General features: G+C 38.3%; 1 protein-coding gene across 4 annotated transcripts in view; it reads left to right on the top strand.

The window, feature by feature from the left end:
* Positions 1-15,321, top strand: part of SEC24A (SEC24 homolog A, COPII coat complex component) — a 52,555-nt gene that overhangs the window by 22,294 nt on the left and 14,940 nt on the right. For all 4 annotated transcript variants that reach the window (XM_074960438.1, XM_074960439.1, XM_074960441.1 and 1 more), the window contains 9 exons: positions 1,372-1,474; positions 2,309-2,435; positions 2,827-2,936; positions 4,717-4,829; positions 6,246-6,364; positions 8,712-8,767; positions 11,387-11,593; positions 11,914-12,034; positions 14,100-14,258. In XM_074960438.1, coding sequence (XP_074816539.1) covers positions 1,372-1,474; positions 2,309-2,435; positions 2,827-2,936; positions 4,717-4,829; positions 6,246-6,364; positions 8,712-8,767; positions 11,387-11,593; positions 11,914-12,034; positions 14,100-14,258 — 1,115 coding nt within the window. The remainder of the gene's footprint in view (positions 1-1,371; positions 1,475-2,308; positions 2,436-2,826; positions 2,937-4,716; positions 4,830-6,245; positions 6,365-8,711; positions 8,768-11,386; positions 11,594-11,913; positions 12,035-14,099; positions 14,259-15,321) is intronic.

Below are 15,321 nucleotides of genomic sequence, written 5' to 3'. Positions count from 1 at the left end.
CGGGCCAAAAAGTTTGCCCACCCCTGCCATAGCAGCTTTTATTGCTGTCAGTCAGTTACCTCTCTCCCTCTCAAGTGAGAAGGAAGGTTCATATGTTCTCGCTAGAAAAATTCCTCTGGGAACATAGTAATGGCTTAGAAGTTTGTATGAAAGGATATTGTAATTGATATTATCTTATATAAACTACTAAGTCATCTTCTAAACCCTGTTTTTAGAATACTTTTGGTAGATGATATCCCTCCTTTTACCCTTGGTCTGTCAGAGACCTGAAAATAGGCTTGATGAGATTAGTTGGATAACTCCCGTCAATGAGCTCATCTCCTCTTATAAAACAAGATTCCTTGAGTGTAATCCTTTTTCCAGTATATAGATCTGGTTAATTATCTAACCAGCTGAAATTATTTCTCCACTCACCTCAACATATATATCATATTTTGAGTTAGTCATGTCTAACTCCATCATATCCATTAGACAAAGATCAGTGCTTTGAAGTACTTAAGATCTTCAGTTCTAAGGCTAATGACTAGGCATTCTCCTGCTAGAATATGTAACTAAAGTGCTTTTCATGATGCTATCTACAGCAATATAAACACAATAAATACAAAACTGTGTTTAAGCCATCTGATAAAATGAGTCTGCAGTGTGCATCTCCAGAGTGGATTGTGATCCACCTTGTGGGAACGTGGGCAAAGGCCTGGTACTTTCAAGGCACTTGGATAGGTGTATTAGAACCCAAGAGTTACAACTGGCAAGAAACAAAAGTCAAAAACAAAGAATGGATTCTGGACAGGTGTAGAAGTAGAAATGAAGTCATTTAAATAAGGCACAGGAGGGAAAAAAAAAATCTTGACTGCAGAACCTTTCATTTTGAACTCTCTGTACCAGAGGTAACCAGTGAAGTTTTAAATAATGGAATAAATGGGAGGCTAAACAGAAGGCCAGCAGCGTAGTTTCTACTATCATCTAATTGAGAATACCTTGGTAATATTATCAATTTACATATAATCAAAGATACCTTTTTGATGTCTGAGAAGTCTAACTTGGGGTTAAGTAACCTGTATGTAGGTTTTGTATTTGTTTGGCCCCTAACACATTCTGTTACAATATACTTATTCCACTCAACCAAACATGTACAAAATATGGTGACAATTTAGGAAAAGCAAGGCGCGTGTGATGGTTATGCCTTGGATTCAAACAGTTCACGTTTAAGTTGTAGTGAATTTGGTATAAAGCTGGAGAGGGTATTCTGTCAGGAAATAGTAATTCACTGCTATCAACTGTGAAAAGAAAATATAAGGATTCTATGTACTACTTAAATAATAATGTTGTTCTCTGAAAGCCTCTGAAAATAACCCTTTATCTTTCATGTAGGTTGTTCCGATGTACCCTGACTAACATTCCTCAAACTCAGGCCTTATTGAATAAAGCCAAACTTCCTTTGGGGCTCCTGCTTCATCCTTTCAAAGACTTATCGGTATGATGAAATATTCAAAGCTTTAAATACTGTAGTGTCAGCTATACCTGTACTAGAGTTCAATAACCGATAACTAACTCTATAAGAGACAAATGTCTCAGCTAATCTTGGCCCAGAAAAAAACCTCCCATAGAAAACTTGAGTCATCTTGCTTCTGCTCCATGAAAACCAGTGTCATCTTTTTAAATATCTGCCCCCACTATTACAGTCCCTAGCCTCATCTTAAATGATATTGGAAGCTCTGAGGTGCAGTACAGCACTCAATCTATAATGAAGCGAGTCAATATATTTTAATATTCGTATAGCGTGTGTGGTTTTATCTTGTCACCTAATCACTAGCTGCAGCCATTGATTTCTTCCTATACTCCAGTTCCCTGAGCACTAACTCTTAACTAAGTCAAAAACTGAGACTCGGGTGGCCCCATTCATATGGGTCCCACAGCCTGTTACTTCTGCAGTTGACTTCAATTTCTAACATACATATTTATGTAATGTCTGTTTCTGCAGTGCTGAGTTAGGGGACAGTGTTCTGTCTTTTTAAAATAAACTGAAAATACAAAATTAGACATGCTGATTGAGAGGTTTATATTTTTTTGAAAAAGAAACATACACAGTTAAGTAGGTTAGAGCCTGAATTTAACCAGCCTTTCTAACAGTTAAAGTTTTGGGGGCACATTGTGGATTAGGGGTATTTTCTTCTTCTATTCTGCTTCTTAAGTGGGTGTTGCATCTAGGCTGGCTAACCTCAGAGCACAGAGAAGATAGTGTTACTATTGTAGATATGTCATAAGTATCTTGCTTTAGGGTTTTAAAGCAGAAGTTCCTCTTTTCCAGCAATTACCTGTGGTCACCTCCAGTACAATTGTGAGATGTCGTTCCTGCAGGACGTATATTAACCCTTTTGTCAGCTTTCTAGACCAAAGGAGATGGAAGTGCAACTTGTGTTATAGAGTGAATGATGGTAGGTTTTAAACCAGTGAGCCCACTTAAACATTCATGTCAACTTTTGAATTGGACTTCTATGTACATTCCATCAATACACTTTTATCTTGACATTTGAGGTCTGCTGCTATACGTCTGGTCCTTCCCAGATCAGGATTGTGAGATACAGGGAGTCTTCCACTATGGACCAAGATGTGATCACTAAAGAGCTTCACTGAGTTTGAAACAATCTCCAAATGGGAAATAATATTGTACTGCCCTACTTAGTACCCCCTATATATTTCCTCTTACACAGTATCTCACTGCAGATACAGCATGGTTACTCAGACATGTCTGTGCTAAATCCTAGCGCAGTTAATATTTGTGTACTTTAGTGTGAATTGTAATACTATAATTTTCATTTTATGTAGTTCCTGAAGAATTCATGTACAATCCTGTGACAAGAGTATATGGAGAACCTCATAAAAGACCTGAAGTTCAAAATGCTACTATTGAGTTCATGGCTCCCTCCGAATACATGGTGAGGTTTTGGTTCCTCTTATTAAACTTTTATATATTGCTTTAATGTCTAGGGGCTTCAATCAGAAAAGATGGCTATTGTGCAAGTGCTCCACAGACTCCTAGTAAGGCAATCCCTGCCACAAAGAGCACATCTGAGAAATTTTGCAAGATGGGCTTTTTCAGACCGTATTATGTAACTTTAACATCTGAGTTGTTGCAAATATCACTTTGTACTTTTATACAGGAAAATGTGTAGGTACTGCTAGGTCCCAAGGAAGAGCGCTAAGGTACTCCACTGGGCTAGTGCATCTAAGCAGTTCTCACTCTCGTGGCTGTTTCCTGACTAGAAGTCTGCTGTCTCAGCTAAAGGGGGCCTCAGTTAGCTCAAGTGGTAGAGGCCTGTGTTTCATTTTTTTTAAATCCCAGGTTCAAATCTTTTTTTTTAAGCCCTCATGGTGTCTTCAAGAAACCTCAGGGTTTCTTATACTAATGTACAGCAATATCAAGAAATATTAATATCAAGAAAAATTGTACACAATCATTGCTTGCACGTCTGTTTTTGGTAGATGAGTAAAAGTCATGTGATCGTGCCCACTAACAGTGCATCTGAGATTGATCAGTTTTGTCTTCTGCAGTTATAGCTTTGGGTGGCAGTGGTTCTGAACCTTTTCTTTATTGTGACCTTGAATTATGATAAGTTTTTGGACCCCACCCCTCTGATATAAAGAAACGGTTGCTGTCTCTCTCACAAACCCCAGATGTATTCAGGACCCCTAAGTTGAAAACCCCTGGCATAGGATGCCATGATCTAGTTTCTGTTAACATGTCTGGAGTGTTAAGGCAAAGAATCTTAAAGCATATATATAAAAAATTGCGGTTCCATCTTTTAAATGTTAATCTTTATTTCTGGTTCATATTAGCTCTTAATATTGTTGTAATGAAAAATATTGGAAAATTTCATCGTTATTGTGGCTTAAACTGTACTTAAGATGATATACTTGTACTAAAACCACTGGGTAATAGACCAAGAGTCCAGTTCTGCAACCTTTGCTCACCCGAGTAGTCCTATTGACTTCAGTGATTGTTTGGATAAAGGTTGCAGAATCTGCTCTTTAAGCAGTACCAGCTAAACTAAACTAATGGTGATGAAATGTATCGTGTCTGCGCTTTTCTAAAGTAACTGATGTGTCATCTAGAGAGGAAAATACCAGTTCTGAGAACTTGGAGAAGACAGCTTGTTAAAGGGACAACATCAAATCAAATACATTGAAGTACAAATTAATTTGTTCAAAATAATACCTTAGGTTTTAAAAAATTAATACTTCAGAAAGCTAACATTGATATTTATATATTTTTTTCCTTGCATTATCTCAACTTGAATGATGACTTGTCACTTTTACTTCTGGATTACTATCGGACTCTTGCACACTATCAGGATGCTTCACTGTTTGGGTTACAAATACTGCAGTGGAATGGTCAAAAAAAAGTCCCTTGGTAATTTTTCTAAATTACATGGGAATATTCTTGTTGACTCTGGATTTTGTAAAATCTTATTTTTACAAACATCAGTTTCAGGCCAAATTTGATCTGACAGTTTCACTTTAGCAAGGACTAGAATTTATGCCATTTGTTTTTCCTCCATATTTCCTACTGTACTATCGTTGCTTATTTGTCTGCTATTACACAAATTAGAGATATTTCTGTTTCGGGGATGCATTCTGAGTGATGCAATATAACCAATAAACTGAGACTGACTGTTTCAATCACTGGACTTTAAGAATCTCTTGGGTTTTTTTTAGCTACGTCCACCTCAACCTCCTGTGTATCTCTTTGTGTTTGACGTCTCCCACAATGCAATAGAAACAGGATACCTGAATACAGTCTGCAAGACCTTATTAGACAATCTTGACTTGTAAGTTTTGGTTCTCTTCTCAGAATTTAATCTTTTTTTCCTTGTATTTCCAGTGTTTTCTTTGGGGAAATGTGTTTTGTGATCTGTGAAACTAGTTTAATGTTGTGTGAACAGGATTTTAATTCAGTCCATTTATGACAGAGAGGAAAAATTTCAAAGTACTGCATAGGAATTAGCCTTAAATTCGGTTCTTATCAATTGTAGATACAATGATAAAACCCCTAATTTTAAAATGTACCTGTCAGTCTGATTATACAACTTCTTGGTTTTGTTTAATAATGCAAAAAAATGCATAAGAATATCATAGGTTTGCACTGAACAAAGGTTTGGAACTATGGCTTTAGAAACAGTAATTCAGTGTGCACTCCTTGCAACAAATGCACATACATGTCTATAAAGCTTTTCAGGAGAGACAAGTTGGGTGAGGTAATATCTTTTATTGGACCAACTTCTGTTGGTGAGAGAGACAAGCTTTCAGGCTTACACAATGATCCTCCTCAGGTCTGGGAAGTGTGTCTATACATACACGCACACAAGGTAACAATTTATAGCTACTCCCACAATGAACTTGTGTAATGCTTTACATCTTTTATGTCTGGTGGAATTCAGCATTAAAAAATTATGTGCACAGTATTTTATAATTCTGCATATTTTATTTTTCAGAATAACACAATATAATCACACCAGTTTCAATTATTTTTGGTGATTTATTTCAAAATACCTGTCAGCAATACAGATGACCAAAAAGATTCAGGAAATGTTTTTTGACAAATAGATTCCTTACTAGGCATATTAATACAGAACTCTGAGTAATAATTCATTTAAACTACAATACAGAACCATATTTCCCACACCCCTCAGAAGCAGTGCAAAGGCTTGGGGGAGTCAGGGGTAGCAGATGAGCTGAGGGAGAGGGAAATAAATTGCTGGGAAAGAGCCTGGGTGAGAACTTGGATGGGTGTTGGGTATGGGTGGGAAGAGTATGGAACGAGTTTTTTGCGGGGGCGGGGTGGGATTGTTAGGGAGTTCCCCCATGCAGACGACAGGTTGAATTTCCATAGGGGCCTACAACTCCATTCAAAAAATTTTAGGGGTCCACAAATGAAAAAGGGTTGAAAACCATTGCTTTAGAGTAAGTCTCAACACAGGTAGTGTCGGTTTATTGCTGTAAAATAGCTCAAAGCCAAGCCATGAACAAATTTCAGTATTGCAGTTGTTCTAACTACTTGTTGGGGGAGGGAAGTGTAAGCATTAGCCTGAGAATGATGTAATGGATATTGCAGAAGCTGTATTTCCCAGCAGGAATAAAATGTCCCTCTACCTTATGTCATAGTAATAGCTCTGAGAGAACGTACTTGCACTTGAACAGTGTAGGCTATCCAAAATCGACTTGCTAAACACTTCTTTGATTTTTAGGCTTCCTGGGAACACTAGAACAAAAATAGGCTTTATAACATTTGACAGCACAATCCATTTCTACAGTCTTCAGGAAGGTCTCTCTCAGCCTCAGATGCTAATAGTTTCAGATATTGAAGGTATGTAAGAATAACATCTAAATTGAATTTTTATAAAACGATACCTAATGATTTTGACATACTGTGTTGGCACACTCTAGAACTCTAAATACTAAGATGGGTGAACTAAAGTGCCTTGTATTAAATTAGGATATTGACATAATTAAGATTGCAGAAACTTGCTGAAATAAGGATAATCGATGAAACATGATAATACCAGGGTACAAAATTTAAAGGAATGATGGTAGGTCACACTATTGGGGGAATGGCACTATATGTGAAAGAAAGAATAGAGTCAAATATAGTAAAAAATCTTAAATGAATTGAACTGTACCATAGAATCTCTAAGGATAGAAATTCCATGCTTGGACAATAAGCATATAGCAATAGTAATATACTACCGACCAGCTGAGCAGAATGGTGACAATGACTGTGAAATGCTCAGGGAGATTAGAGAGGCTTTGAAGCAGAAAATTCAATAATAATAATAATGGGGGATTTCAGCTGTCCTCATATTGACTAGGAACATTTCACTTCAGGAAGGAATGCAGAGATAAAAATTTGTTTCCATAAAAGACTGCTTCTTGGAACATCTTGTCCTGGAACTTAAAAGGGGAGAGGCAATTTTTGATTTAGTCCTAAGTGGAGTACAGGATCTGGTTTGAGAGGTGAATATAGCTGGACCACTTGGTAATAAGCATAATGTAATTACATTTAACATCTTTCTAGGGGGGAAACATGTCAAAGAAATTCACCATGGTAGCATTTAACTTAAAAAAGGGGAACTACACAAAAATGAGGAAGCTAGTTAAACAGAAATTAACACAAACAATCACAAGGGTGAAATGGATAGTTCTCTGAAAACATCAGCTTGATGTGTAGCAGCAGTCAAAAAAGCTAACAATGCGAGGAACCCTTAGGAAAGGGATAGAAAATTTAACTCAAAAAAAAAAATCATAATGCCACTCTCTAAATCCATGGTATGCCCACACCTTGAATACTGCATGCAGTTCTGGTCACTGTATCTCAATAAAGATATATTAGAATTGGAGAAGGGCAAGACAAATGATTAAGGGTGTTAGAACAGCTTCCACTGAGGAGAGATTAAAAAGACTGGGTCTGTTCATCTTAGAAAAGAGATGACTAAGGGGGAAAATGGTAGAGGTCTATAAAATCATGAATGGTGTGGAGAAAGTGAATCGGGAAGTGTTTACTCCTTCACATAACACAAGAAGTAGGGGTCACCTGGTGAAATTAATAGGCAGCAGGTTTCAAAATAAACAAAAGAAAGTACTACTTCGCACAACGCACAGTCAACTTGTGGAAGTTGTTGCCCTAGGGCATGCTGTGAAGGCCAAAAGTATAACTGCATTCAAAAAAATAATTAGATAAGTTCATGGAGGATAGGTCCATCAATGGCTATTAGCCAAGATGGTCAGAGAGGCCACCCCAAACTTTGTCTCCTTAAGTCTCTGAGGGTGCGTCTACACTGGAATAAAAGGGCTGTGGCTAGCCTGGGTCAGCTGACTTGGGCTACAGAGCTAGAAGTTGCTATGTAGACATTTAAGCTCAGACTCGAGCCTGGGCTCTGGGATCCTAGCCCTCCCCCTCGCACTGGCGTAGACGTACCCTGACTGCTGCCAGCTGGTACTGGACAACTGGGAACGGATCAGTTGATTGCCCTGTATTGTCCTCTGTAAGAGACAGGATATTGAGCTAATATAGTTGTTCTTATGCTCAATATGCTGGGAATTGCCAGATCAGATCACTAATTCATCTAGCAGTGGCCAGCACCAGATGCTTCAAAGAATAGTGAAATCTATTTAATGTATCTAGGGTCTCAGCTAAGGTCCATTAAAGTTAATTGTACAATGCTGTGATGTATAGTAGGGCTTCTTTAGTGGCCTTCACAGGTGAGCTGTTCATGACCTGAAACATGAAGTCAACTTTCCTGGCATTCTAGTTTAACTCCTAAAATTATCTAAACTTTGTATTTCAGTCCTGTTTAAACTATTGATCTCAGTAGCTTCCTATAATTCCTAAGTGGCTACATGATGCTTAAAAGTTTTTTTTTTTCTTTTACTCTTAGTTGTACTGCCATTTAATTTTAAAATGACCTTTCATTGCATAGTGTTGGATAGGGTAAATATTACAAAAATGAGCACCTAATAGTTTTTCACAATACTTCTGTTTTACAGGCCATGTTCTTATTCTTTTTTACTTTTCATGCCAGATAATCATTATCTCAAATTGAAATGCAAGGGATTGCACAGGTATAACTGAGGGCAGAATAAGACCCAGACTGGTCTGAAAACTAGCTGAAATGTTTTCAGATAGCTTTAATCAGTTCATTTTTCTGCTCTTCCAGATGTGTTTATACCAATGCCAGAGAACTTATTAGTAAACTTAAATGAAAACAAAGAGGTAAGACCTGTCTTAAACTGTTTGGTGACATTCAGGCAGTATGAAGTGCATTTGATAACTTGTACAGTACTTAATGAGATAATGTCAATTGAAAGCACAGTTGTCTGAATTTCTTGTCTACTTTTATTACAAAAATTACTGTAACTGAAATAAATGGAAATATTTTGTTCAGTTTTACTTTGTGCGTTTAACTGCGTTGTATGTAATTAGTGTTGCTGTTTCCCCTGTGTAGTCAGCCAGTTTCTCTGTGGAGACTCATCTTTCTTCAAAACAAGCAAGCAAGCAGAGTATTGCCAAATCACTTTTAATTGGTTACATTTCAAGTTAATGGTGTCCTTTAAATATCTCAGGTCTCTTTATTTAAAGTTAAGGGAGTCCAATGCATGTCTCTTACTAGGTGAAGTAACTTAAAATTAGTTAACTGCGATTAATCTTATTAACTCATGCGATTAACTCAAAAAATTAATCTTAATTAATTGCAGTTTTAATCACATGGTTAAACTATAGAATTTATTAAATATTTTTGGATATTTTTCTACATTTTCAAATATATTGATTGCAATTACAACACAGTATACAAAGTTACAGTGTTCACTTTATATTTTTATTACTAATATTTGCACTGTAAAAATGATAAAAGAAATAGTATCTTTAATTCACCTCATACAAGTACTGTAGTGCAGTCTCTTTTTTGGGAAAGTGCAACTTACAAATGTAGAATTTTTTTTATTACATAACTGGTTTTTTTTGTGTGAGTGCAATGTAAAACTTTAGATCCTACAAGCCCACTCAGTCCTACTTCTTGTTCAGCCAATCGCTAAGACAAATAAGTTTGCTTACCTTTATGGGGGGTAATACTGCCCGCTTCTTATTTACGACACCAGAAAATGAGAATAGGCGTTCGCGTGGCACTTTTGTAGCCAGCATTGCAAGGCATTTAATGTGCCAGATATGTAAACATTTATATGCCCCTTCATGCTTTGGCCACCATTCCAGAGGACATGATTTCATGCTGATGATGCTCATTAAAAAAATACTGCGTTAATTAAATTTGTGACTGAACTCAATGGGGGATAATTGTATGTCTCCTGCTCCATTTTACCCGCATTCTGCCATATATTTCGTGTTATAGCAGTCTCGGATGATGCCCCAGCACATGTTGTTCGTTTTAAGAGCACTTTCACTGCAGATTTGACACAATGCAAAAAAGGTACCAATGTGAGATTTCTAAAGATAGCTACAGCACTCGACCCAAGGTTTAAAAATCTCCTTCCAAAATCTTAGAGAGGAGGTGTGGAGCATGCTTTCAGAAGTCTTAAAAGAGCAACACTCCGATGCAGAAACTACAGAACCCAAACCACCAAAAAAGAAAATCAGCATTCTGCTGGTGGCATCTGACTCTGATGATGAAAATGAACAAGCGTCGGTCCGCCCTGCTTTGGATTGTTGTTGAGCAGAACCCGTCATCAGCATGGACGCATGTCCTCTGGAATGGTGGTTGAAGCATGAAGGGAGTAAGAATCTTTAGCGCATCTGGCACGTAAATATCTTGTAATGCTGGCTACAATAATGCCATGTGAACGCCTGTTCTCATTTTCAGGTGACATTGTAACAAGAAGTGGGTAGCATTGTCTCCTGCAAATGTAAACAAGCTTGTTTGTCTGAGCGATTGGCTGAACAAGAAGTAGAACTACATTTGTAAGTTCAACTTTCATGATAAAGTGTTGCGTAACAGTTCTTGTATTAGGTGAATTGAAAAATACTGTTTTTTATATTTTTTATAGTGCAGATATTTATAATAAAAATAAATATAAAGTGAGCACTGTACACTTCGTATTCTGTGTTGTAATTGAAATCAATATATTTGAAAATGTAGAAAATATCCAAAAATATTTAAATAAATGGTCTTTTATTATTGTTTAACAGCACGATTAATCGCAATTTTTTTTAATCGCTTGAAAGCCCTACTTAAAATGTTGGCAAGCTTTGCCATATTGAGTTCCTAGTTTTTTGTGCTCGGGAACTTGTTTTATTAGAAGCGATAGGTTATGGAATACTGTAGAATGTCACTCTAGGTAAAACCTGAACTTGCACATGGACACTTGGGTTACGGTGGCAGTTCACATACCTCCAGTTAGTTTGGAGCAGATTTGGGACTTTCTTCCCAGTTATTTTTAAATGAGAGTAATGCATCCACTCTGCTCAAAGAGGAGCACGTGTGTATCAACACTTAATGTGAGTAGTAGATGGCAGACTAGGAAAAAGTGAATTATTTAACTTGGAAAAGTTGCTCTGGTCATCTGAGGCAAAATGTTCAAAATAACTCTTTAATTAGTTCCTACAGTTTTAGAAATGCTAAATTTCAAGTGAAAAAGTAGAGGTCAGATAAAAAGCCAGATATTAAGAGGCCTCAATGCTGGCTGGGTGCTGTAAAACAGCAAACTACCCTTACATCTTGTTTTAAGGTATTAAATGTTACTTTTTTGTGTATGTATTTAATTTATCTCTTTAATACCAGCAGTATTCAATGTTACACGCATAATATATAGCCTGGGCAACAGAGGAGAAATCTCTTCTGAAACTTTTTAATTCTGAGTACTTTCTTTTACTTTATACCAGCTAATTCAAGATTTACTGAGGACCTTGCCTCAGATGTTCACCAAATCCCTGGAAACACAGAGTGCTCTGGGACCTGCGCTGCAGGCCGCCTTCAAACTGATGTCTCCCACTGGTGGTCGAATTTCTGTCTTCCAGACACAGCTTCCATCTGTAGGAGTGGGATCACTAAAATCCCGAGAAGAACCGAACCAAAGAGCATCTGCAAAGGTTACAAAAACACTCTTTAAACACAGATTATGAAAATTTACAATCCTGTTGAATGAGTTTATATAAATTTTGCATGGTTTGGATTATCTTAGTTTTATTGTAGTTCTGTTGTGAGAGATGACGTTCTTATGCTGTATTAATCAAATGTTACTAACAAGGAAACCTATAAACAGAGTAATGCTCTGATTTTGAAAAATACTTAGCACTCAGAACAGCCATTGAAGTCAGAGTGAGAGATGCAGTGCTGAGCATCCCTGAAATTAGGTCACAGGAGCATGTGCCTTTTGGAATTCCTCTCTTCTATTTCCTTGTATTAACAGGACATACATCTTACACCGTCCACTGACTTCTATAAGAAGTTAGCCTTGGACTGTTCAGGGCAGCAGGTTGCAGTTGACTTGTTCCTTCTTAGTGGGCAGTATTCTGACTTGGCTTCATTAGGTAAGTCGTCATAAGCTGCTGTTTAAGATTGTAGCTTCAGTGTTCTAATGAACACTGTGTAATGCTAAAAATTTTTTTTGCTCTTTCACTTAAGCATATTCTACCATTTTAATATAATGGTTGGTATTGGTAACCATGCCCAAGAGGGTTACTTATGAGACTGCATGTTCCCCTATCCACTGTTTGACATTTCTATGGGTAGAGATTATGGTATTTCATTTTAGGAGTTTCCTTCTTACTGGAGGGTTGAGATTTTCTCATCTCTTGGAACATTGTCAGGACTTGTTCCCTAATATTACTAGACAAAAATCAAAGTTCTAGAAACATTTAAACAAAGTCCTGTTTAATAAATAGAAATATGTTTAAACTATCTGGGTATAATCTCCTCATTTCCAGATTCTGAAAAGCCTCACTAATGTGGGCCGTGAGATGACTTCTTTAAAAAAATTAAAAATTGGTAGCTATATCCTTGTATGTCAAAGCAGTTCATAGCTCAGTATCTGATTGTGTCTGTTGGCAGCTCAAAGACAGAGTTCTGTTTACAAAACTTGACCCTTTTCCCCCTAGATCATGTCCTAAAGTTTACAAAGAGGATTTCCCTTTGTTCTGGACTAAACATATGTCAGATACCATGGTGACAAGCACAGTATAAGAACTTGAATAGGGTGACTAGCAGGGGCTACTGACCCACAGAAAAAGTCAGTCGTGGGCTGTGCACAGGCTCGGGGCTTCCCCCTGCAGTGGGGCGAGCTGTGGAGGCTCGGGGCTTCCCCTAGGCTCTGGGGTGAGGCCAGAAATGAGGGATTCAGGGTGTGGGAGGGGGATGAGGGCTCTGGGGAGGGGCTGGGGCCAAGGGGTTTGGTGTGCAGGAGGAGGTTCGGGGTATGGGCTCCAGGAGGGAGTTTGGGTGCAGGAGGGGGCTCAGGGCTGGGGCAGGAGGTTGGGGTCTGGGAGGGAGTTCGGGTGCAGGAGGGGATTCTGACCTAGGGCAGAGGGTTTGGGGTGTGGGTTCTGGCTGGGCGGCACTTCCCTCAGGTAGCTCCCGGTCGGCGTCACAGTGCAGGCTCCCTGCCTGCCCTGGCTCCTCGCGGCTCCCAGAAGCGGCCGGCATGTCCCGCCCCAAGGTGGAGGGGCTAGGGGACTCTGCATGGAGTGCACTGCCCACGGGCGCTGCCCCCATTGGTCACAGTTCCCAGCCAATGGGAGCTGTGGAGCTGGCTTTGGGATCGAGGCATCACATGGAGTTTCCCCGTTTGCCCCTGGTTCTAGGGGCCGCAGGGACATGCCGGTCACTTCTGGGAGCTGCACGGAACCGACTGGATTTTTAGCGGCCTTGCAACCCTAGCTTCTCCCCGCAGCAGGGTGAGCTGGTGCTTGCAGCTCCAGCCCCACATATGGGCGCCAAGGCTTGGTGCTTCCGGCCCACAGCGCAGAGACTTGCCGCGGGCCACATGACATGAAGCAGCAGGCCGTAGGTTCCCCACTCCTGCTGGATAGGATGGAATTTCATGTTGAGATGACTTCCCCTTAATGCATAATGACATTGTTAGTGAGACATAATATTACAACTTCCTTCTGGTTAGCATGATAGTTTCCAAGAGGCTCTTCTCCCCTCGACTTGTAGGAGTATTTCAAAGGATTATTTTGTTTCTGGAATAAGGTGTGAGTAATCTGAAGGAATTTATTTTCATTCTTGCCTCTCAATGCATGATGGAGTAAACATCTTTATAGGAGAAAGCTTCATTACTATTTTAATTACTTTCTTACCCCTGACGTATCCTCTGATTTCTGTTCCAGAGTGGTGTGGTACCATCTTTCCTTTAGACCAATTTTAAATCCATTTCACAATTTATAACCTTCATAATCAAGTGAACATGCAAGTTATTGGTCACATCTACACATTATATCTAGGCCTGTATCTGTGTAGAATAAGGTTGTTAATGTTAAACTGTTCAGGCGTGCAAATAAAATTACAGGGAGAATTTAGGTTAATCTGAACTGATATTTGAAGACTGCAGCAACAGCTATTGGTTTGAACTCCACCAATGCACATTTTCTATTCTAGGCTGTATATCGAGGTATTCAGCAGGGAGTGTGTATTACTATCAATCTTACCATCAGCAGCACAACCCTGTCCAGGTGGAGAAATTACAGAAAGAGCTGAAACGATACTTAACTAGAAAGATTGGCTTTGAGGCGGTCATGAGGATAAGATGCACCAAAGGTCTGAATAGAATCTTTTTTGCACAGAGTTTATTATTTAAAAATGTTTTATTGGTAATTTTGTTTTTATATAAGCCTGAATGAATAGTTGGCAAATCTGTACATGGAAAATCAGGCATTGTGAATCCAACTGCACAGAAGAAAGCAGAATTAGTAGTACTGCACAAAAGAGTGGATCAAGGTGCAGTGGTGTTTAGGATCAGTATCTACGGCTTGCCAAGGCTAGTAATAAGTGCTTCGTTACCATGTACTTCCACAGGCTACTCAAGCAAAAATAAGGAATTCACAATGTAATAGTCCTGCTACATGGTTTACTTTCAAACCTGTGTCCTGCCCTGTGGTCAAACCAGAAGCCTGATTTTTATTTTATTTTATTTTTTTTAATTTTTCATAAGCTGAGAGGATAAAGGGAACTTTTTACTCTCTGGCACCTCCATCTAAAAACTATAAAGAAGCAACAGAAAAGCATTCAAACAGTGCATTGTAACAAGGCTCGTGTACCTTGGGTGTAATTGAATTCAACATCATATATTTGTAATAGCGCTGTTGATTAATCACAGTTAACTCATGTGATTAACTTAAAAAAATTAATCGCGATTAATCAGTGTTAATCGGACTATTAAACAATAGAATACCAATTGAAATTTATTAAATATTTTGGGGTTTTTTTACATTTTCTAATATATTGATTTCAGTTACGAGACAGAATACAAAGTGTACAGTGCTCACTTTATATTTATTTTTTATCACAAATATTTGCACGGTAAAAATGATGAACAAAAGGAATAGTATTTTTCAGTTCACCTCCTACAAATACTGCAGTGCGATCGATGTCTTTATCGTGAAAATGCAACTTACAAATGTAGATTTTTATTTTTTTTTTTTTGGTTACATAACTGGGTTTTTTTTGTAGTGCAATGTAAAACTTTAGAGCCTACAAGTCCGCTCAGTCCTTCTTCTTGTTCAGCCAATTGTTAAGGCAAACAAATTTGTTTACATTTACGGGAGATAATGCTGCTGACTTCTTACTTACAATGTCACCAGAAAGTGAGAACAGGCATTCG

This window comes from Natator depressus, chromosome 8 (assembly GCF_965152275.1).
Source record: "Natator depressus isolate rNatDep1 chromosome 8, rNatDep2.hap1, whole genome shotgun sequence".
In the NCBI taxonomy this organism is placed as follows: domain Eukaryota; kingdom Metazoa; phylum Chordata; order Testudines; family Cheloniidae; genus Natator; species Natator depressus.
The sequence above is the reverse complement of the archived record's forward strand: the minus strand, read 5'-3'. Positions and strand labels throughout refer to the sequence as shown.